This window comes from Pinus tabuliformis, chromosome X (assembly GCF_031772625.1).
Source record: "Pinus tabuliformis cultivar Carrire ecotype Pingquan chromosome X, CPIR1, whole genome shotgun sequence".
NCBI classification, from domain to species: domain Eukaryota; kingdom Viridiplantae; phylum Streptophyta; class Pinopsida; order Pinales; family Pinaceae; genus Pinus; species Pinus tabuliformis.
Window position 1 is genome coordinate 1,048,171,171 of NC_142308.1, and position 25,612 is coordinate 1,048,196,782.

General features: G+C 34.2%; 1 protein-coding gene across 1 annotated transcript; it reads left to right on the forward strand.

The window, feature by feature from the left end:
* Positions 1–2,102: 2,102 nt before the first annotated feature.
* LOC149143388 (uncharacterized) lies at positions 2,103–24,561 on the forward strand. Its single transcript, XM_089451797.1, has 5 exons — positions 2,103–2,294; positions 2,405–2,491; positions 2,658–2,774; positions 2,875–3,000; positions 24,244–24,561. The coding sequence occupies exons 1-5, from the start codon at positions 2,154–2,156 to the stop codon at positions 24,559–24,561; spliced, it is 789 nt and encodes a 262-aa protein (XP_089307923.1). The 5' UTR covers positions 2,103–2,153.
* Positions 24,562–25,612: the final 1,051 nt, after the last annotated feature.

The following is a 25,612-nucleotide window of genomic DNA, read 5'->3' on the forward strand; positions in this document are numbered from 1 at the left end:
TTGAAGCTACCTACGTGCATGCAAAAGCTAGACAGTAAACAGAGCATAGGATGGTAAACAGTCCATTAAATTTCCATGAAAAGGTAGACCGATATTGGATTCCTTCAATAAACATCAGCCGTCTCTTACATGAGCATTTGTAATGTAGAACCAGCAACTGAATGTTACTCTTTTAAATTATAGGCTCCAACAACCCACAATCATCACCAGTCTCAAAATAGTGAAAAATCATTCCTGAAAAAATTAGCAAGCCTTCGAGTTTAACTCCTGGATTTTGTTGATCCATACACTAGTGCTGCCAATTGGATGGATAAAAATTTATGAATGCTGTAATTTACCAATTTTTCCTTCACCAATCCCAAAAACAAAAAAAATACTTCATGAATTAGCAAGCCTTCTTCTTTTCTCCTGGATTTTGTTGATCCATACCCTAGTGCTGACAGCTGGATACAAAAACAAACCTTTATGAACGCCCTAGTTTACTAGTCTTACTCTAAAATGAGATTAAGTGTGCCTAATGACAACTATTTCATGGACCTAGCTGGTTTATAAAAGAACATCACAAATCAAGAGATAACAGATGCGTGCAGAAAGAATTCAAATATACACAAAAACAGAGCAAGTTTAGCATCTTTCATGAATTTTCAATAAAAATACATAGTAAATTAATTGGGTATATTTTAGGTGGTCATGAGGAATGATTGTTATCTTTCCTAATTAGATTCAATTCTCACAAGTGGCATGATAAACTAACATTGAATATATTATTAAAATGCTTTCAAACCTTATTTTAAAATAGATTTAACCCCTCAAAAGTATTTTACCTTTACCTAAGAACAAAACGCACCCAAAAAAAAAAGCATTTCTATCTGCTTAGCATTATACTCAGAATTAATAACTCGATAGACTCATAAATAAGTCTAGACCCAAATAGACTATACAATAAGGACCTCGTTGCATTAAAAGAATACATCTGTGCGATTCGATAGCATTAAAATTTTCAAGTTCTTTGAGGATATGCGCACCACAACTAAGTCGAGGTTAGTTTACGGGTTAGTGTAAACTAAGAAAAGGTACAAATTCATTAAGAAAAAAAAAAAAGAAATTCGATGCATTTTAGTTTTAGATAAATAAAAATGGTTAAAGTTAAAAATAGTTTGATTTATTTGTATTGCGTTGTTTAATGAGAAATTGTTTAAATGATTAAAAGTGGTTTGGATTTGGGTAAAAAGTTCAAAACTTTTATTTTTGTAAATACAGTGTTTGAATTATATTTTTATAATAGAAATAAATTTAACACTGTCAAAAATTTGCAGTACACATAATTTTTATTTAGATTTACTAAAATCCCTGCAATTTTTTTCTTTCAAGAAATTCCAAAGAAAAAAACATAATCGTTAAACTAAAATCAGACTAAAATCAGTTGATGAAAGCACTTACAGACTTTGTCCTTGCCGGATGTGCAACAGTGACCACAAAAAAATAGATATGAATATTGATTTTTATTTTAATGTGTTTTTATGATGTTTTTAACAACATTGTTGTTTACATATTCATTTATAAGGAAGTAAGAAAATGGAGGAAATTAGACATGAATGGGAGGTAACTATCAAAGGCACCAAGCAAGTGTTCACTTGTCTTGTTGGTGGCTGTGCGGGGAATTTGAGTCGATCTAAGCTATCTGGCCTTAATCATCATCGCGCTACCACCCACAATCTCCCACCAATTCCTCCACGTCAAAGAGGTCGAGCAAGAGATGCAAATGCTACATGGGCGGTCAAATCAACAAGTGCAGTTAAAAGGCAAAATGCCAAAATACAATATGACTTAGATGCAAGGCTATGTCGTGCATGACAACAAGCATATAAAAGATTTGTCAATGAAGAAATTCTTTCAGCTGTAAGTATTTATTAGTATTTATTTGTATATGATTTTTTATTAATATTGTCAATGAAGAAATTCTTTCAGTTGTAAGTATTTATTAGTATTTATCTGTATATGTTTTCTATTAATATTAATTTATTGTTGTGGACTAAATTCATTGAAACTTGTTTTCATAGTCAGTTGCTACATTTGATCAGCTTAATGACACTTCAAAGCAAAGGATTTGTGAAAAAATTCAACGTTGGGATCAGAGTCTACCTCGTAGACGCATGCAGACAATGAAGCGCATAGATATTGCTATAAAAGAGAAAGCAAGCACTGAGGTTCCCGATGATGTGGGGGAAGAAGGATCAGATGGGCACAGCCATATATTAAACTTTGATGAAACCAATCAGGACAATGACAACACAGTTGAGTCCATTTTTTTGCATATATTATTTTTTTAGACATTTTAACATTAAATAATATTTATATTTATTATAATTGTATACTAATTTCTCATTGTTATTGATATGCATAGCCTAATCAACAAAATTCCCCAAATTCAAGCCACCAACCATTGCGACGCTCACCTAGATTTCAAGGTTTTCAAGGGGTTACTGGGCCAGTAAGTTTTTAATCCATATAACCTATTCCACCGAAAATATTAATATATAAATTGTTATGTTTTACCATAATGATGGGATGAGAAATGGATGTTCTGTATTATATATCCTTATCTTTGATTTTTTTATTATTATGTGTGTGTGTGTTATTTCTTATTTATGGTGCAGGTGTTCCCTTTGGAACCATCACAATCAATGAAAACCCCTTGTAGAAGCCTTAAGAAGAATGGAAATGAAATGGTTCAAATGCTACAACCATCTTCATGTCCAATGTCACAATGCAAGGTAAGACTATATTTATTTATACTCTTATAATTTTATCATATTTTTACATTTAATTCTTTTTGATTCACATACTTATATCTATGTATAATCTAATGTTCAGAGTAATGAATATACATCTCCTAAAACACCTTTGCACATATATGATGGTGGACATGATACTCAGCAAAAATCACATTCTCCTCAACCATTGCGGCATTCACCTAGACTTCAAGATAAATTAGGAGAGGTAAGTTATATACTACATATCTTAGCTCATAATAACATTGACATATTTTTTTATGACTAGTTAATGCATTTTCTTTTCATATTCCTTACATGTTCACCATATTCTCATTATATCTATATAGATTTTGATATTTATTGATAGCTAGTCAATGAAATGTCTTTTCATATTCGTTACATGGTCAGCATATTTTCATTATATCTATGTGGATTTTGATATTTATTGATAATGTTTTAATTTCCACATAAAACAAAAAAGATAAATGTTGATGCTATGGTTAAAAGGACCAAAATCACGCCAAAGGACTTGAAAGCACGTGGGTTCAAGTCACGCAAACAATACATAGAGCATATATGCTCAACTAGCATTGCTCTCACTAAACCCACTAGGTTTGCTACTTTGAAGGCTAAACATTCCAGCAAGTTTAAATGACTTAGGCTACAATAATATAACTTTAGCCATTGTTTTATCTATAAAGGGGCTACAAGGACAATTTCAATATATGTAATCTCTGTATTTTTTAGACTTTTTAATACATCATTTTTTTTTTCCAAAAATTGTTTCCAGGTGCTAAGTATGTCTTTAAAATGCCAACATCATAAAGATTTTAAATATATTTGCATGATATTCCTCTGAAGTACTGCCCTTCACTAGCTACGTTTGCCCTTATCTGTCCAACTTTATCCTAGCTGCTATCGCATCAATCCAAGAAACAGTGAATCCGTGACTTTAAAGGCGAAATAATGCACACAAATATATACAAAGGAATAAAAACAGGATAATATATTCCTGAACGATTCAGTGCTCAGTCTCCTGGCATCCTTATCAAAGCATAATTAACAAAATCTAATGTTATTAATTATTAATGCAGTAAACCGCTCCAAGACGTCATTATCTCCATATGTGACCGCATTTCTGAGCACCCATTTCAATCATCCCTCTGCTCACGTAGATAGTTTCTGGTTATGTTAATAGCTAAAAAATTATTCAAGCAAAAACACGTTGTAAGAAGTGGACATAATTGTAGTAATAGTCATCTCTATTTATGAAGGGAATCAAACAACAATGTGAACACTTTTCATGATTTTTCACAAGGGATTTTGACTAAATAGATATAAATATCAAGAACCTAAACGATTTAGTTTAAGTTCACCTAGAAAAGAAAGGTGCTCTTACACCCTTGGTGGAAGGGTCATTTCACATAAAGATGTATGCTTCTATGTTGACCATAGTTATTCAACAAAATTATTTTTGTGTAGTAGAAAAACACTCCCACATCAATGTCAAATTTTCAATTCATTTGAGAGATGAAAATCACAACACTTATTATGTTTACACTGAACTTACTTTCCATTTCCCTTATTGAAGGTAATGATAGCATAGTAAAGGATATTTATGGTCATCAAATGAGTTCATTAAGTGGATTTCCTTCACTAGTTAAGTTATGTCATTGCAAAATGGTGAGACTTATTTCTAACAAAAGGAACATGAAACTAAAACGTGTTGAGAATAATTGAAAATTATTTTATTATATTTTTAAATGCATAAACAAATTTGAAGAAATAATTAAAAATAACAATAAACTAAAAATAAAATTAAATATTTAAACCATCATATACCAATATTACCTCTATCAACTAAGCATATTAAATGTAGATTAATTTTTTTTTAAGTGTCTTCATGTCTTAATGAATAATAGTAAGTTACTGGGTGAAACTTGATGTTCATTTTCTCACTCATAGAGGATATCTACTACATTTTTGGATAGTCTTTTTCTACAACAGAGTCATGAATTTCATTGAATAATAACTATAAAATCTTTTTTGGATGAAAATCTCTAGGAAATATAAATGAACTTCAAACTCAGGCGATTTTGAAAAAGGCATCGTGTAGGGGTTTGAATCATGCTTCAGTCTATGCCCATTGATTTAGCTTCCATGGTGCCCCCATGGGGGGGTGGAAACATATCCTTCATAAATGTGGTTGTCAATCATTCTAATCGTTATCTAGTATGTTGACTCAACAATACAATCGACAGACATCCCATCAATGCAACCATACATAAGTAATTCATGGCCGTAGGTACCAGAAAGCAACAAACCTCAGCTTTGTCTCTAGAACCCATAAGAAAAACAACACAGTTAGTTGACCCTGAGAATCTTACCAACATTTCATTATGGTCTTGTTTTATCCTCTTTTCTCTTAGGAATTATCTTTGTATAAGATTGTCAAGGTGATGAGAGGATGAATGTAGACATCTATGTCCTAGATAGTTTAATCTTTGACATAAACTCTCATGTCATATAACAATACATCTCATCCTTCCCTAATAGATCTTCTCGAAATGTGACTATTCTAGAAGATTGAGAGCTCCATCGCTTTGTGCTAATGTATCTAGGGTGACAGAGGCATGTCCATTACTCATTGTTGGCTGACAACAAATAATGTATCACCTTATGCTAGGTATGTATGAGAAATGGGGCACCTAAAATGGCTTTTTCAGCGTCACAAGTGAGTGGTTGAACCTACTAACACAAATAGATTCATCAACCAAACTCAAGCGTGACAAATAGGGTTATATAATAGCATTAATAGACTAAAATTATGGAACCCATCAATTATAAACAAGAATATGAAATCCGTCATTTCAAAAATCATTTTTTAAAATATTATGTTTTAACAAGTTAGCAAATCATTAATTTTATTAGTATCAACGCCATTAATGAAAAAATCATTCTTTAAATACTTCCATTACCATGAAGTTATTAAATCATTCACTTTGTAAGCATCAACTTCATTAATGAAAATATAATGTCTTTTGAAAGTCCTACTTCTCTAATATATTTCTATAATCGAAAACTCCTCACTTACCCTTAATCAAATATATAATATGGGTACACTTTATACACAATATTAAGATAAAATACCAAAAAAATAAAATAAATAAGTTATCAAATTTACTTAACAATCAACATATTAATCATAATTATAACAACTTTAACCTTAAACCTTTAACTAATATTAAAATCATTCTTAACCATGGACCAAAACAATGCACTATACTCCTTAACAATAACTTACATCATCTGTTATGATAAAGGAGTATATTTCCTTAGTTCGAAAACTATGTCAAAATTTTTCTTACTTTTACCTTCCAAGTACCTTTTATGTTAGCATTTAATTGAATGAAAACTTTATAGATAGAAGCCAACATTGGGAAAGGGTAAACGAACAATAACTCAAGTCCCATGGTCCCAACAACAACGAGATTGCTTCAAATCACATGGTCCAAAAATGTTGTTTGGAATGGAATGTAAAATCACCATCCAAAAGTCAAAAGTCCATTAAAGTGAAGTGGAAATTTAATTATTGAATCGGACTACAAGAAAGGCACTAACATTCCATGAATCTACTAAATACAAGATTGATTAACTTTCCAAGAGTTGGATGACTATCTTATCTTACCTAGGTGCATGATCATTGATCTTTTTTAAATGTGAAAATACATGATTATCTTAGTATTGGGCATCAATTCCTAGTTTTCTCAATCCTTGAAAAGACCAACTATTTTGGAATGCTACAGGGAGATTGAGAATGATTTGATTAAGATACTTTAGTTGTGGAAAATGGTTTTAAGTGATATTAAGATACTAGAGTTATTTTTGTTGGACTGGGAGAGACAACTAAGAGGTGTAGATGGGTCATTGGCTTTGTCTTTTACCTAGTCAACTATTGGTGAAGTTATTGGAGAATTATGTTAGTTATGATGAGTAGTTAGATGTCAAAGTAATGATAATTGTAACGAGATCGTAAGTTATTGGAGAATTATGTTAGTGATGGTTAGTGGTGAGATGTGAGAGTAATGATAATTATAAAGTGTATGGTTTTTTTTTTTTTTAATAAAAAGCAAAATGTATATTTTGGAGAAATGTATTTAGTATTTTGTTGGTATGTAGGGTAAATCGATTCATCATAATTTTGATAATTTAATAATGGGTATTAAATAAAGTCCATTATTTTCGTATAAACAAATAGATTATGAACTTGATTTTGTGATATATGGGTTATAATTAATAATATTAAAGTATTCAAATTAATTTATGAAACATGATAACATCTGGTTTGTAATTCGCAATTCTCTCACTCAAATTAATTCATAAAACTTATTATATAATAACATTTAGTTTATAATTCATGACATATAGTTACTCAAATTAATTTATTAAACTTATTAAAAGATATTTATATTTTTTTTGAAAATTAAATTTATGAAACATGATAACATCTCGTTGTAATTTGCAATTTTCTCACTCAAATTAATTCATAAAACTTATTTAAACTTATTATATAATAACATTTAGTTTATAATTCATTACATGTAATCACTCAAATTAATTTATTAAACTTATTAAAAGATATATATATATATATATATAATCAGAGATATGAATTAATCAGAGACATGAAGTTTAAATTTTTATGTAATTTTATTTATAGGATAAATATGAAAATTAAATAGAATTTATAAATACATAATATAATATTTTGTAATTTTGGTTTTTATATAGCGTAATTAATAAATGAAATGGTTTTTTTAAGAATATTTTTCTCGTTAATTTTAACCAAAATATGACTAAGACTTTTAAAAACTTGAGTTTAAATTGTTTAATAGGTAGAATTTGAGTGCTCTAGAGTTTTTTTGGGGTGTTGAATCTATTTATGCATTCAAAAATATATTTTAAACAACAAAAAATCACAAATTTTCTTGAAATTGTATTGTCGGATTCCGGTGAAAAATGTCATTTAATCTATAAGTTAGTCTACACCTTTTGACTTCTACTTTTAAACTACTTTAGCTTAAAATGCTAAATAAATATTTTTAATATAAAACTTTAGTGGAAAATGTGAAAATCCTTCTTGATTGAAATTGAATACAAAATGTATACATATAGTGAAATTAATCTTAAAATTCTTAAAATTCAAGTTGTGAATCTTTGTATGCCCATTACTATTCTAAAGTGCAAAAATATATCCACATTGTTTAAAATGTTATTTCCTATTCACTGTTTAATGAGCTTACTTATTACCCATCAACTACCAAGTGGGTTTAATCTATCATTGTGTCCATAATAGATTCATTACCCCTTTGTGTAGCACCCTAAATACTCCATATTATCCTTCTTGGGCACATTACATTCCACTATTATTCACTTGTTTCATCCCAAAACCATGAGAAGAAATCATATAATATGACTTGCTAACTAATTTAGCCAATTAACACCATGCATAAGCATCCATCCATCATAGTGAAAATGTGGATATGGGGTCCGACTATGGTATTTACTCCTTGCTCTTGATTCTAGCTAATTATTTTGTTCCATGTCTTTATTGTTCTACTTTGATACCCTTATGCATTTATTTTAGTTGTATATATTCCTCCTTATAGGGTGTCTTTTTGGTTCCATGTTAACACATAGTAATTTTTTTAACACTCACACCCTTGCCATGGTGATTATTGTTTCTTCGAGTGGTGTGGCTGGCAATATACAACAACCTTACTGATTGGTTCTTCTTTCTTTCCTTCTTCAACATGTGTTTACTTTGAGTCAATTTATCTCCTTAGCTTTCCCTTCCTTATAATTCCCTTCCTAGAGTTTTTCTTCATGTATTTATTCACTCTCAAACTTTTCATTTAATGTGTCATAAGGTATTGCAATTAGATACCTTGTAAGGACTTCTTTAAGTTCTCATGTGCGTTATTCTTTCTTAGCAAGAGAAATATCCTCCAATGTAATACTATTTTTCTTATATCAAAGTTTCAAAAACTTCTTTTGCACATTAATATTAATTGTAACAACTAAGTCCATCCAAAGATGTTACGGGAGCATTGTTTAATTTTATGGTTATATAAAGTCAATGTTCTCGATACTTCCCCTTGAGATTCACCCAAAAGTGCCTGGGAGGAGGTTAGAAGGTATAAGTTTGGACTATTTAAACCACTTTTAATCTTTTAGGCCTGCAATAAAATGATTTTCTAGAAAGCTGAAAATTCATTATGAGGTCTTGGGGTCAAAACCCCTTGGGTACGCAACATAGAAATTTGTTTCAACAAAGTAATACATTTATAAAGGGTTGAAATAACTAAATCCATGCTATATTTTCAAGATATAAACTTAATAAATAAATATGAGCTAAAACAAGGCAAATAAAATATATTTGCTTGTAAAAGGGAGCTTTGTTGAGTGAAAATATGCAAATGAAAGTTAGCTACAGCTATATCTTCCTGCACATCTGCACACATAAACTAGATATACTCGTGTAAATGTGGCAAAATAATCTTAAAAATAGATATATCAATTCCTTGGCTGTGATAAATACTTAAGCTCTTTTTCTTCAAGGTTTACTAGCGCTATATATGATAGGTAAATTGCAGGAAGCTAGTAATAAAAATATAAAAGGAATTTTTTTAAAGAACTTTTAAATGATGAGATGGTTGAAGGGTGAGGTTTTACCTTTTCTGTTTAAGCTTACCGATTTGCAGAGTTGCGATCACAACCTTTTTTTTTTGTTGATTTTCCCTTTGAGACTAGAGATGAGTGGGGAGTTGGGGGCAAGATTATCCCCCTCTTTTAGCCTTGGACAACCTGCAAGAAAATTCAACCACACTAGGAGGATCTACTCCTTTGAGATCCCCCAACTATAATAGCAACACTAGTGTCAATAGCTCACAAATGTAAAGGGAGATTCCCCCCTAAGAGAGCTTGTCCAACACTTGGAAAAGAGTATTTTTGGCAACTAGCAAATTGTGAGGTGAAGACCTGGGCCTTAATCTCCCCTTCCACATGAACCTCTACAGACTGTTGTGATACTATTGTGATAGCTTAAGTATACCTGCAACTTAGTCCTTAAAAGCACAAGATTGTAGGAAAAAACCAAGAAGAAAAGGCATAGAAGATCAACTCAATGCATAAGAGAGTATTTTCACAAATAGTTTCTTTGTATTAATGCGTCAAAATCATCTCCTACTCAACAACACTTACTAGAGGAGAGACTAGCCTTTTGTAAAACTTTTCTTAATGGTTAGATAACGACTAGCTAATGGCTAGTTGGACTCTTCCTCTATAATATGTTTTTACTAGTCATCCACATGTTGAAGACTCAATAACTTTTAATTAAAACCAATTCATGAATTTTCCCACTAAGGGGTTGAATTGACTCAAGATTCCTTTGGAGGTCCAACAACTCCTTTGCTTATGGCTTGGGAGTTGAAGAATGGTCAAAGATGATTCAACATTCCACTTGACATTCCAATAGGTGTGGTTTATTTCAGAGTAATTTCTAGTTATGTCAATAAGTATTATTTATCTCAGAATCAACATTTCTCAATTTAGATTTAAATAATGTTTTGTTTCAAATTTAATACATAATTTATTCAAAAAATATTAAATATTAATTTTAAAATGTTTTAATTAAATTAGTTTAATTATATTATATTTTTAATAAATAAATTTAGGTAAAAGTTTTCCTAAATATATTTTTGTTAGTGCTTATTCATGTTAATATCAACTATGCTCTTTGGTACATATATGACATTTAAAATTAGCCTACATTTCTATTTTCTTTCTTTTTCTTTTAAAAGGTTCTTAATAGTGTCACCTTGGAATTACGGAAGATGGGCATATACGGAAGATGGGCATATACGGAAGATGTGTGCATATACGGAAACTGGGCATATACGGAAGATGTGCGCATATACGGAAACTGGGCATATACGGAAGATGTGCGCATATACGGAAACTGGGCATATATGGAAAATGTGGGCATATACGGAAACTGGGCATATACGGAAGATGTGCGCATATACGGAAACTGGGCATATACGGAAGATGTGGGCATATACGGAAGATGTGCGCATATACGGAAACTGGGCGAAGATGTGCGCATATACGGAAACTGGGCGAAGATGTGTGCATATACGGAAACTGAGCATATACGAAAGCTGTGTGCATATACGGAAACTGGGCATATACGGAAGATGTGCGCATATACGGAAACTGGGCATATACGGAAAATGTGTGCATATACGGAAGATGTGTGCATATACGGAAACTGGGCATATACGGAAGATGTGTGCATATACGGAAACTGGGCATATACGGAAGATGTGCGCATATACGGAAACTGGGCATATACGGAAAATGTGGGCATATACGGAAACTGGGCATATACGGAAGATGTGCGCATATACGGAAACTGGGCATATACGGAAACTGGGCATATACGGAAGATGTGCGCATATACGGAAACTGGGCATATACGGAAGATGTGGGCATATACGGAAACTGGGCATATACGGAAGATGTGCGCATATACGGAAACTGGGCATATACGGAAGATGTGCGCATATACGGAAGATGTGGGCATATACGGAAACTGGGCATATACGGAAGATGTGCGCATATACGGAAACTAGGCATATATGGAAGATGTGCGCATATACGGAAGATGTGCGCATATACGGAAACTGGGCATATACGGAAAATGTGGGCATATACGGAAGATGTGCGCATATACGGAAACTGGGCATATACGGAAGATGTGCGCATATACAGAAACTGGGCATATACGGAAGATGTGCGCATATACGGAAGATGTGCGCATATATGGAAGATGTGGGCATATACGGAAACTGGGCATATACGGAAGATGTGCGCATATACGGAAACTGGGTATATACGGAAGATGTGCGCATATACGGAAGATGTGCGCATATACGGAAACTGGGCATATACGGAAGATGTGCGCATATACGGAAACTGTGCATATACGGAAGATGTGTGCATATATGGAAGATGTGGGCATATACGGAAACTAGGCATATACGGAAGATGTGCGCATATACGGAAACTGGGCATATACGGAAGATGTGCGCATATACGGACACTGGGCATATACGGAAGATGTGTGCATATACGGAAGATGTGCGCATATACGGAAACTGGGCATATACGGAAGATGTGTGCATATACGGAAGATGTGCGCATATACGGAAACTGGGCATATACGGAAGATGTGCGCATATACGGAAACTGTGCATATACGGAAGATGTGTGCATATACGGAAGATGTGGGCATATACGGAAACTGGGCATATACGGAAGATGTGCGCATATACGGAAACTGGGCATATACGGAAGATGTGCGCATATACGGAAGATGTGCGCATATACAGAAACTGGGCATATACGGAAAATGTGGGCATATACGGAAACTGGGCATATACGGAAGATGTGGGAATATACGGAAACTGGGCATATACGGAAGATGTGCGCATATACGGAAACTGGGCATATACGGAAGATGTGGGCATATACGGAAACTGGGCATATACGGAAGATGTGCGCATATACGGAAACTTGGCATATACGGAAGATGTGCGCATATACAGAAACTATGCATATACGGAAGATGTGTGCATATACGGAAGATGTGGGCATATACGGAAACTGGGCATATACGGAAGATGTGCGCATATACGGAAACTGGGCATATACGGAAGATGTGCGCATATACGGAAACTGGGCATATACGGAAGATGTGCGTATATACGGAAACTGGGCATATACGGAAGATGTGCGCATATACGGAAACTGGGCATATACGGAAGATGTGTGCATATACGGAAGATGTGTTCATATACGGAAACTGGGCATATACGGAAGATGTGTGCATATACGGAACCTGGGCATATACGGAAGATGTGCACATATACGGAAGATGTGGGCATATACGGAAGATGTGCGCATATACGGAAACTGGGCATATACGGAAGATGTGCGCATATACGGAAGATGTAGACATATACGGAAACTGGGCATATACGGAAGATGTGCGCATATACGGAAGATGTGCGCATATACGGAAACTGGGCATATACGGAAGATGCGGAAGATGTGGGCATATACGGAAACTGGACATATACGGAAGATGTGTGCATATACGGAAACTGGGCATATACGGAAGGTGTGCGCATATACGGAAGATGTGCGCATATACGGAAACTGGGCATATACGGAAGATGTGCGCATATACGGAAGATGTGGGCATATACGGAAACTGCGCATATACGGAAGATGTGGGCATATACGGAAGATGTGGGCATATACGGAAACTGGGCATATACGGAAGATGTGCGCATACACGGAAACTGGGCATATACAGAAGATGTGCGCATATACGGAAACTGGGCGTATACGGAAGATGTGCGCATATACGGAAACTGGGCATATACGGAAGATGTGCGCATATACGGAACCTGGGCATATACGGAAGATGTGCGCATATACGGAAACTGGGCATATACGGAAGATGTGCGCATATACGGAAATTGGGCATATACGGAAGATGTGTGCATATACGGAAACTGGGCATATACGGAAGATGTGCGCATATACGGAAGATGTGCGCATATACGGAAACTGGGCATATACGGAAGATGTGCGCCTATACGGAAGATGTGCGCATATACAGAAACTGGGCGTATACGAAAGATGTGCGCATATACGGAAACTGGGCATATATGGAAGATGTGCGCATATACGGAAACTTGGCATATACGGAAGATGTGGGCATATACGGAAACTGGGTATATACGAAAGATGTGCGCATATACGGAAACTGGGCATATACGGAAGATGTGCGCATATACGGAAATTGGGCATATACGGAAAATGTGGGCATATACGGAAGATGTGCGCATATACGGACCTTGTTTCCAACATTTTTCAACCATGCACGACGAACATGCGACACACATAATAATACTTTGCACTTGATCGTAGACCTGCAATAACATAATTTTTAGTGAGATTATACATTAACAATATTTTTTATGCCTCTTGTAAAAATAATAAACACATCACCTCAATGCTTCAATTTCTGCAGTAGCATCATCTGTGATGAGGGCAAGAACATGCCAATGTGGTCGCTCTTTGTTTCCAATTGCAAGTAAGGCCAACATCCATTTAGAAAGATCAGCTATAGTGTTGCGTGATGATATCACCCAAGTTATTGGAACCCCATTGTGATGTTCGTCGAAAACCATTAAGGTGTAAAGTTGATACTGCATTACAAAAAATATGCATAATTATATTTATATAAGATACATGCATTAATATGAGGTTAAATAAATGAATCGGATTTAGGATAAATATGTACTCACCCCGTACTTATTTGTACTAAAGGTTGAATCCATTGGGATAATATTATTGTGAGAGTATTTCAGCATCATTGAACACATCCACTTTGTTTGTATGCCTATGATAAAAGGGATATTTTCAACAAGATCATTGAACACATGCGCATATCTTCCGTAATCCTATGAGTTTCGAAGTGAAACTCGAATTTGGTCTATTTCCAAAATGTTTGACACACTACCAGCCTTCTTGACTTGTTCAATGAGGAAAACTATAGTGATGTAGGAACACTTCTTTCCATTTTACTTGATCATAGAAATAAAATATTGAAATGTCTCAATTAATCTCTTTTCTGAAGATTCGATAGATTTCAGTGGTCATCATCATCATCATATATATAATTTTTCATGGTTTAAATTGCATTTTAGAATGTATAAATGGATTCAACTCTTTGAAAATCCTTTTGAGCACTAGGATTACATAGATTACACAAAGTAAATTTACAATTTAACAAGTTTTTGATAAATCAATCTCAAATGACCCAAAAAAATACCCGAAAAAGAGCTAAAACATAGAATAGTGGTAATACTTAAAATGTTTTAACCAAAATAAATTATATTTTCAATTATTGAAATATTTTAACCGATTTTTTTTATTTTTCAAAGTGTTTTATATGATAAATACATATATATTTTAAATATATGTAATATGTATATATTTGACATTGAAATATATACTTCATAAGTTCATTAAAATATTTGTTATAAATTCTATTTTCCATGCCAAAATGTTTTTGCAATCTTGATTATTAGTAAATAATTTTTGAAATAAACATCAAATCACTCAACTCTCCATATTGAAATATTTAATTTATAACCTATATATATATATCTATCTTGGTTGTGTTATCAATATTTTTTAAATGTCAGAAATTTAAAATTAAACAAAATACATAGATCTCTAATTATTCTAGGAAATAACTAAATTTTTTATTCTCATTTACTACATTTTTCAAGTTCAAATATTTTTTATACATATTTTTATAAGGACTTTATTTATCTACATGTATAAAGTTGATAATCGGCCTGGAGTATGCCGTAAAACTGCTTCTAAGAGCTCGTCTTCCTCGGACGTAAGGAAACAGGTTAACAGACCCAGAGGCATCTGGCAGGAGTGAAAGCTCCCTTACGGACCATTATTTCAGGTGGCGTGGTTTTCCTTGATAACGGTGATGAGTCAAACCGACATTATAGCATGGCTGTCCTCACTGTTGGTTTGACACCTGAGTTTGATAGGTTTTGCCACCTTCGGAAAAAAAAATGTATAAAGTTGATAATGCAGATATTAAGATAGTTTATTCAAGTTTTATATTGGAATATTTTTAAAGAATGTAAGAATTATGCATTTTACACACACATATATATGACACTTTCTTTTTGTAAAATTGATACAAATTATGTTATTTCACATGAACATCTAAATATTTTGTTTTTGGTTAAGAGTGAGCGAAATATTTTTACTACATCTCTTTCATATAGGGTTGTAATATTAACAACAAACTTAGCTAAAAGAGAGTGAGATTATTGATGTTTTTAATTAAAACTTTTAAAATTGATATAATATTATGTTATTTCACATGAGCATCCAAATATTTTATTTTTTTGTTGAGAGTGAGTAAAATATTTTTACTATATCTCTTTCATATGGGGTTGTGATATCAACAACAAACTTAGCTAAGAGAGAGTGAGATTATTGATGTTTTTTAATGTTTTTAATTAAAACTAACCAAATATGTATAATTTTTTTTTTGTTTTTAATTACGTCCAACATTGTTTATTATTTAGAATAAATATATATATATACTTTTCTTGCTGAGAATAAATTATACCTCTATCGTAGTATGAGCCTCTTTGCACAACTATTATATCATTATATTGACTTTGAGTTGTGTTTTTAATTAACCGTATTCCTTGAAAATTGTAGAGCTTACCTTAGATAATATATAAAAAGTAAAAGCAAATCTTCTTAATATTTTTTTTTGTAAATTTGACAGTTATACATCTTCATCATGTCCAATATATTAATTTAACACGGCGGGTAATTGAAGCAGTGTTTTAACAGAGCACTTGATCATCGTTTATCCAAGATGAGTAAACCAAATCTTCTTAAATTTTAGTGGAGTTGTAAATTGGAAAAAAAAAATATATTCAAAATTAACATTACATCGATTTATTTATTTCAATTTAATATTACGTATATGCCAATCACTTGTTTATGTAATTTTTTTATTGCCAGCCTATACTATTCATTTTTTATAAAACAATGTTTTAAAGAAAAGACTTGAATATCAAAACCAAAATTCACAGTTTGGAGGTTTGAAATTAATGGAATTCACATTTTTGGATTCCAAATATATACTTTTATCCATCGATATTTCCACTCTCAAAAATCAATATTTCACTTTAGAATATTAACCATCTCAAAATTATAAAATACAACTTTTAACTTTATACTTCCTTACTATTTCAATTGTAATTTTATTTCGGTAATCTTAATATTCTCTCTTCTCCAATCACACCCTTAACCCCATAAAACAAAAAAAAATCAATAAAGGTTAAAGAGGTTAAATAACAAGTACATGTTTATTAAATGGGTTGATTCTCACATGTAAAATATATGGAATATGAACATAAACTATAAACTATAATTCATATGTAAAGAAATAAATGAATATTCTAAGGTTGAGGATGTGAAAATATATTTAAGCTTTCATATTTTTTTCGATATATATTTTGTTTATACTTAAGAGTCGTTGTTGTATGGTAGCTTATGATAAAAATATCTATGGTTACATATTTGTTAAGAGACTTGGTAAGAATATTTTTAAAGCGATATTGGATTGTAATGTGTGGTTATTGTCTTTTTATCTAGTATCAAGTTTGAAAGGCATATGTATTTTTAGACAGATTAATCTTGAGGTGTGAGGTATAAGTCTTAAGATTACATTTTAAACATCAAATAAGATATAAATATAAAAGTAACTTAACTTATAAACTTGATAATTTGTAACTAATAAAAACAAAATCCATTACAACTATTCATCAAAAAGTAATGTAACATTGATAGAATATAACATCGCATCCACATAAGGATTTAAAATTCAATGGAGATGTTGTCATAAACACAAATATAAATTTATGTATTTTTTATTCAAAATAGGTCCAACTATACATGTTTCTTTTTTACAAAATAGAACTTCATTTCCAACATAAATAATGGAATCTCATGCCCATCAATGACATAATGGAAAAACAACATCATGATCGATCTACCGTATGGGTCTCTAAGTCACCCTCGTCCCATGAGGCACTCCCAGGTGGATTTCCAAATTGATGTCTCTGCAAAAAATTACAATAATCAATTAGTTGTAAAAATTGAAAGGCATATAATCAATTTCATTAATTCATGATGATATTTTGATCAAATACTCATTCTCACCGTGAGGATTTGAGGCAATGGAGAAGACAACCCTTCCTGGGTAGATGGCGGAGCACTTGGTGACGGATATAGGCATGGTTCAGGGGCGCTGGATAAAGGCATGGTGGATGTGAAATAGGGAAAAGGTAGTGGGTGTGGATGACGATACACCCCCACCGGTTGTACAATAGTGGGAATCACTATAGGCCGGGGGATTAACCTAGGGGGGGAAATTGGAATGTTAAGGGTGGACGATTGAAAAAATGAGAATGGTGGATGATTGAAGGGTAGGGGTGAGCATTGGGAAGGTATTACAGAGGTGGTTATAGGCATGGAAGAATTTATGGAGGAAAAAGGTGGTGGGTGTGGGCGATGATACATCTTAATTGGTTCAACAATAGGGGGGAGCACCCTTGGGGAGGATATTGGGGTGTTAATCGCTGAAGCAGTGTTCCCAATGCTAGATCTTTTTTCGGTAGCATGTTCATCGAATAAACGAATTCGACAACTTGGAATGTTGTGAGATGTGGGTCCCTCAGCTGTAACAATAAAAATAGTTCGTATAGTCATGCAAATGTGTTGAACATGATAATATATCGCATTTAACGTAAAACAATGCATAGCATGAAATTTCCATACCAATATTGGGTATAATAGAATCTTGAATTATCTCAGGCGCGTGGTCCATATTTCCTTGTTTTTGAGAAGATGACTCCAATTGTTCATCCATTCTTTTTTTCCTTGCATGAACTCGTCCAACCCTTTCAAATTGTAGTATATCTGTCCCTGACTTTGACTTGCGACCACATCGCCTCTTTTTATTTACTGGACTCAAGAAACTATGTTTTCTCTTGGTAGTGATCTTGGATGGAGTTATAGTATTGAAAAACATTTTGTTGTATTCTTGACATGCTTTGTCTACCAAGTTGTTCAATGCATATGCCTGTTCCAAATTTGTAGGTATTATGGATCTCAATTTCTCAAGAGTTGATGAGTTAACACGTTTCATCTCATCATGTTCAGAGAATGCACTATCTTGTCGCACATTGGTCGATTCAACATTGTATGAGAAATTCTCTAAATTATCAATGATTGTTTCATTATGATAATTCAGATTGGGAGGAGAATCAAAGCATGGAAAAAGCTCTGTTTGGATTTCTGGGACCAATATAGGTGTTTCATTCAAATCAAATAAAATTCTAGGCCTTTCTGTCGTGGGATCAGTGACACCAGGTGCTACATTTTCACCCAAAATAGTGTTACTCACTAACATCTCAACTTTCAATACATGTTTACAGATATTTCCATTTAGGGCCCAATTGCAATTGCAGAAGTGTAGATTAGAACCCTTATATATGACATTGTACCAAATGTCACGAGTATCCTTATTTTGGCTATGAACCCAGTAGTCATTACTCTTTTCATCAGGCACACAATCTTCATTTGGGATTTTCTTAGCTCTACACTTGGATGAATTCAGTTGTTCCTGTATTTTTCTGGGTCGTACAAAACCAACTTCTTTTAAACAGTGCATATGATTGTAAAATAATACACCCTTTGTCAACAAAACATAGATTAACCAATCAACCCTTCTGTGGCATGCATTGTTCTTCTCACATAGGTACCTTTCCTTGATATACCGATGGTAAGATTCAATGGCGTTGTTCGTATCTTGATTTGAATGTGGAAAATTTCTGTATGCTTTTTCCCACATATCTGTAGAAAGAAATTTATTAGTTATATATTAATAAGTATACATATGACATGAAAAATAGAGTCATTATAACCACCAATAAGAAGCTTACATATTTTGTTGTTGGACAGCCAAGTATTTCTAAAATATTCCAAAAATCTTTTTTGTTCACTGAATTCTTCAAATAAGCTTTCAACTTTCTTTCGCACATATTCATCATCTTTACACATGTGCATGATTTCACCTAATCCACGAAAAATGCGTATTTGGTTTTCCCTCCCTTTGACCTTGTTTCCAACATTTTTCAACCATGCACGACGAACATGCCACACACATAATAATACTTTGCACTTGATCGTAGACCTGCAATAACATAATTTTTAGTGAGATTATACATTAACAATATTTTTTATGCCTCTTGTAAAAATAATAAACACATCACCTCAATGCTTCAATTTCAGCAGTAGCATCATCCGTGATGAAGGCAAGAACATGCCAATGTGGTCGCTCTTTGTTTCCAATTGCAAGTAAGGCCAACATCCATTTAGAAAGATCAGCTATAGTGTTGCGTGATGATATCACCCAAGCTATTGGAACCCCATTTTGATGTTCGTCGAAAACCATTAAGGTGTAAAGTTGATACTGCATTACAAAAAATATGCATAATTATATTTATATAAGATACATGCATTAATATGAGGTTAAATAAATGAATCGGATTTAGGATAAATATGTACTCACCCCGTACTTATTTGTACTAAAGGTTGAATCCATTGAGATAATATTATTGTGAGAGTATTTCAGCATCATTGAACACATCCACTTTGTTTGTATGCCTATGATAAAAGGGATATTTTCAACAAGATCTTGTTTTTGGTAGAAGAAAAAACTCTCTGGGTTTTCCTTGTACCAGCACTCCACACTCTTTGGATCACTTTGATCTTTAACATACTCTAGCCTTATGATATCATTGTAAATGTTACTTATATCTTTTTTTGTCATGTAGGTATCTCGAAGTATCCCTGTGTATAACTCACCGGATCCATCCTTCACATCAGAGATGAACTTGTCCCATATCATTGTAACATTAAAACCTCTTTTAACGAAATGTTGGACTCTAGATCGCATATGCCAACTTAAATGTGGTGCATAATTGAATCTCATGGACCTTCCGATTGCATCTGTCCCATGACAAATAACATTGGATTCATCAATATGTCTACATGCAGTATATATTATTACAGCATCATCTGGTCTCATCACAAGTTGTCGCACAAAGAAGTGACATTGGCAACCAACTTTAATACTTTCATGTCGATTGCGGGTTGTCTTTGGATCTGATGATGCACTCCTAATTCTCCTTGTCGACTGTGGACCATATGAACACCAATAACTGTACGTAAAAAAATTACTGCAAATTAGATATAATATTTATGCATATTGAAAAAATTATACATATCTTGAAAAAGCATATAGAGACTCACACACTGTACTCCAAGAATGTTGAGTAATTGGTGACTTTGATATCCTCTATTTTGTTACTTCGATGATTCTTAAGAAGAAATTGGGTGGGTGCACTTTCATTTGATTCCTCTCCACTTATGAAATCATCAAGTCGACAATATGGAATAACTGCAACTTGGTCCCCCTCAATCTCTGTCCATGTTAAGTCTTCTGCTGAAAATTGTATCATATCTTCCGGGTCTTCAACTTCCAACTCGTTAATCCTCCCCCACTTATTCATTCTTAAAATACCTATACAAATTGCATTGAAAATAATTTAGCTTGAGTAAATAATATGGTCTTGATCAATGCATAGCGTACTAAGCATGGAAGTCCCATTTTTTAGTAAATATTTTATACTTTTCACGTAAACCACTTTGGGATTAAGTAATATTCAGGGGATCTTAGATGACATTGTACGATAACTAAGATCATAAGAAATTGGGTCATTAATAAGCTTAAATATCTCTGACAAATTTAGACTAACCCATGCATGACATATGAATTCTTTCTGGAGGTGGGGCCACCATGTTATTGTCGAGGGGCGACTTGTGATGAGTCGCTGCGCTGGAATTGGTCAAAGGGAACTGCCTAACACTGACACATAAGATGGTGCGTTAATGGGTCCCTTCAAATAGGGATGAAAGGGAGAGACATAAAACCTGTCCCCAACAAACCCCCAATATCAAGAGTAATAAGCTTGAAGATTACCAATGCTAGGGAATTCCAAGGTTAATAACAAATGAACAAAACAAGGCTCTGATACTGGGGTTGACCTTGGGGTACATATTGAGGCTGGGGTTGACCTTGAGGAATGTATTGTACCACAGGTATATACTGTCCTTGAGGTTGCCCCCCAGACGCAATTTGTGTCCTCACCCCGAATTCTACGGGATGTCCTCAACAATTCGGCCACGGAAACAATCTCAGGAGACTGGCCCCGAAGTCTACGGGACTGTCTCGGTAATTCCGCCACAGTTAAAGACTTTTAACTACTGCACACGCAAACAAAGTAAAATCTCAAAGCAAACTGCCTAAAGTCTCTAAAGAACCAAACAAATTTGAAGCACACGCCTAAAGAATCTAGGGCATCAAACCAAGCACAAACAGTAGCCTTTTGGACCGAAAGCGCTAGTTGGAGATGAGACCCAACATCGCCAGATTCAGTACAGAAGTGGCGGGTGGAACAGTTACCCCGACAACCTGCTTAATGAATAGATCAGCACAAGTTCCTCCACTTTAACCGTCTCGAGTGAAGTGAACCCCCCGGAAAATCCAAGTGAGTCTAGCGGACGTCTGCTCCAGGTACAGTGGGATCTTCCCTCCACCGTCACCTCGGTAGAATCCTAAAGATTATGGTCACTAAGGTTACCAACAGCAACAAGTACACCTCGGGGAACAATCTACACTCCGAAAGCACGCAAGGACAGAGTATCAAGCTCAATCCCCTTGCCGGCTCCTTGACAATAATCCAAGGTTTACCGACAAGTGACCCCTGGCTCTTCGACAATGGTTAATCCGAGGTTTACCGTTTGTAATACGTGCGTGTCTGGCGTCGTTCCCAATGAGGGAGGATTGATCCCCTCACTGGTTCGGACACGAGCTCGTGCTTCTCCTTTAAGAGGAGCTTTCCCAGAGTATAAATGAAACAGCTGGATTTAATCTATCACAAGATAAGCTACTTGTTTGGTTTTGTTGTCTTGGAGAGTTTATTACTCTCCTACTCCAAGACACTAGCCTGATCTATATTGGTGTTTCAGAGCCCTAGTAAATAAAAAGTTACTAAGTTGATTTTACTTTAAGCGTTAATTTTATGGCTTTCTTAAGACAAAAGGTAGTGGAGATGAAACTGGTGGTGTGTAGACTCGACTCTCAACCACTACAAATATGCACCTAAGATGATTTACACTACTTTTCTTTTTCAATGAATATCCTAGCTAAGAGAGTTGGAAGAATGAAAATTTTATAGAAAACAACTTTCTTAACAAAGACAATCAAAGAAACAATTTTCTTTATCTTTTCAAAACATGCAACTCATGACCACTAATTATTCACGAAATTTCATTTTTCTTCAAAAGACTACAAATGCTACCAAAGCAAACTTTGTTTCCAAAAGAATTTTTGTATTTTTCCTATATTAATCAAGCATGTAAAACTATTTATCAAAAATCAAATTTAACAAATCTAAGGCAATCAAATCAAAATCACTCAAAAGCAAATTAAAGGGAAATTTTCCTAAAAGCAAAAACTAATGAGGGTAAATGGTTAAAACAAATCCTGGAAGCTTCTGGAAGAGGAATCTTCGAGATTATTTATAGATTGGGAATGGTTATGTAACACTTGAGAGAGATAAAAACATCTTTAAATGAGTTTCCAAAGTCAGAAGTTGAAAATGCTCAAGAGATAAGAACTCATTTACATAACACACAAGAAATTCAAGGAATCATGCCAATAATAATCACATCCATCCTAAAATTGGTAGGAATTCAAGAGCATAGGCACTCACTAATAATTTGGGAAACAGTGGAGAGGTTGGAAAGGTAGCCCATGTGAAGAAATGACTTAGGAAAAACTACACAACAATCACTTGGCTATCTTTGTAACCAACATAGATATGTAGAAGGGTCAGACATAAAAGGAACAAAGGAGGAGAGAAGCTACCATAAGGCCAAAGTCCAAAATGTCAAGAAAATCTCCTCAAATCCATTCAACAATGTTGACTTATGGGTGGTAGCATAATATTAAACTTATACATGACTTTAATAGTTTTAACATCAACTTTAAATATCATCAATTGAGAATTTTGTGGTAGTTTTTTAAAGGTGGCAATATGCGTTGTGGAACACAACATTAACATTAAGTTGTGCAATTTCTATAACATCACCATACGATGAACCTGACATGTGGTGGTGGTGGTCTTTGTAAAAGTTGCAAATCAAAAATTTACACAATATCATGGAATCTAATTGTACATTCATTAAGCATTGACTTATTAAAACATCATCATTATACATCCATATGCACAATACGGAAATCCGTGCGGGGAGCAATGCCAGATTCTGGGAGGAAGGATGGCAGCAACGAGATAAATTGGCAAGGATACAAACCCTACAAGAAGTCCAACAAAAAGCGAAGAGGGCAGGATTAGAATATGTGAGGGATTACTGGAAAGAGGGAGAGTCCAATGATACATGGAAGGTTTGGAGGAGGCCAGAGGAATGGTATGAAAATATAAACCAGGATATAGAAAAATTATATACTAAGGAGGTAGAATCGAGGAAAATTAAAATCAGACCAGGAAGGGATATCCTCAGGTGGGGAAAATCTATGAAAGGAACCTATACAGTAAAAGAAGCATATTATTTAGCAACGAAACAGGAAAGGGAGGAAGGAGCTGTTGATTGGAGAGTAATATGGGAAGGCAAGTGGTGGCCGAAAGTAACAATTTTTGCATGGTTGGTGAGCAAAGAGCGGACTCTGACATGGGACAAAATCCAGCAAAGAGGCTTCTATGGGCCCTCAATATGTAGCTTATGCATAAAAGAAGCTGAAACCCAAGAGCATATACTTAATAAATGTCCATTTGCGAGAACAGACTGGGAGGAGAAGGTCAAGCCAAACTTTAAAGGGAAAGGAATGAAGCTAGCAATGGGAAGCCATAAGCCAGTCGCTCATGCCAAAGGAGAACCTCAATAGAGAGATGTCATTGGCAAGTGAAGAGTGGTTCATGAAACCCACACAATATGAAATTGAGAAGCTTAGGGTAGGGCCTATGTAATGTTGGGCACGTGGGAGAACCATTGGAAAAATGACTTCCCTCAATGGCAACAAAGTCGCCCAAGATCGTATAACGTACATGAAGAAGAGACTGTGAACGACATGGAGAGGTGTGCACCATGCATATATGCATCCATGGACAACAGATAAGTGGATCATCGGGCCTCAATAATCTAAATGGAAGGTAAGATCAATGACCAATCCATTTCTATTTTGTTAAACCCAGGACAAACTACGTAAGCCCATAAGTGGTCGAGAAGAGTTCCTTACTCAGGACAATTCATAAGGAGTCTTGGCTAGTCCAATTGGCTATTGAGACCAGGAAGAAAGTGGATTATTCCATCCAATTCATGCCTAATCATGCTAAATGACATGCCCATTGTAATTAATTTAAATTTGTTGCCCATGGGAGTAGATTATTTGGTAATTATAATATCAGCTAGTAGAACTTAATATGGAATGTTTTGTGTAGCATTGTCTTGTTATTCTTAATATGAAAAAGTAAATTATTTATGTATTCTTAAAATGGAATGTGTGTCACTTTTGTGGTGAGGAGAGGAATGTGTATAAAAAGAAATTACATACATAAAGCAAACTGAAAAATAAAGTGTTACTTTCCCTTTAAGTTAAGCTATGTGATCAATCAAACAAGGAAAATATTTTAGATTGTTTTGCGTATGATAAAAGGTCCTATGAAGACCTATTCGTCCTTTCCACTCTATAAGTAACTGGGCTTTGCGGAGATATATTTTGTGACGGGTACTGGGGCTACGTCCCGAAAGAACTGGTGACGCTTCCAGCAGCCAAAAAATGACGGGTACTGGGGCTACGTCCCGAAAGAACTTGTGACGCTTCCAGCAGCCAAAGAATGACGAGTACTGGGGCTACGTCCCGAAAGAACTGGTGACGCTTCCAACAACGAAAAGAATCAACCAAGGTATTGAATGAGGCTTTAGTGCTTCCCACACCT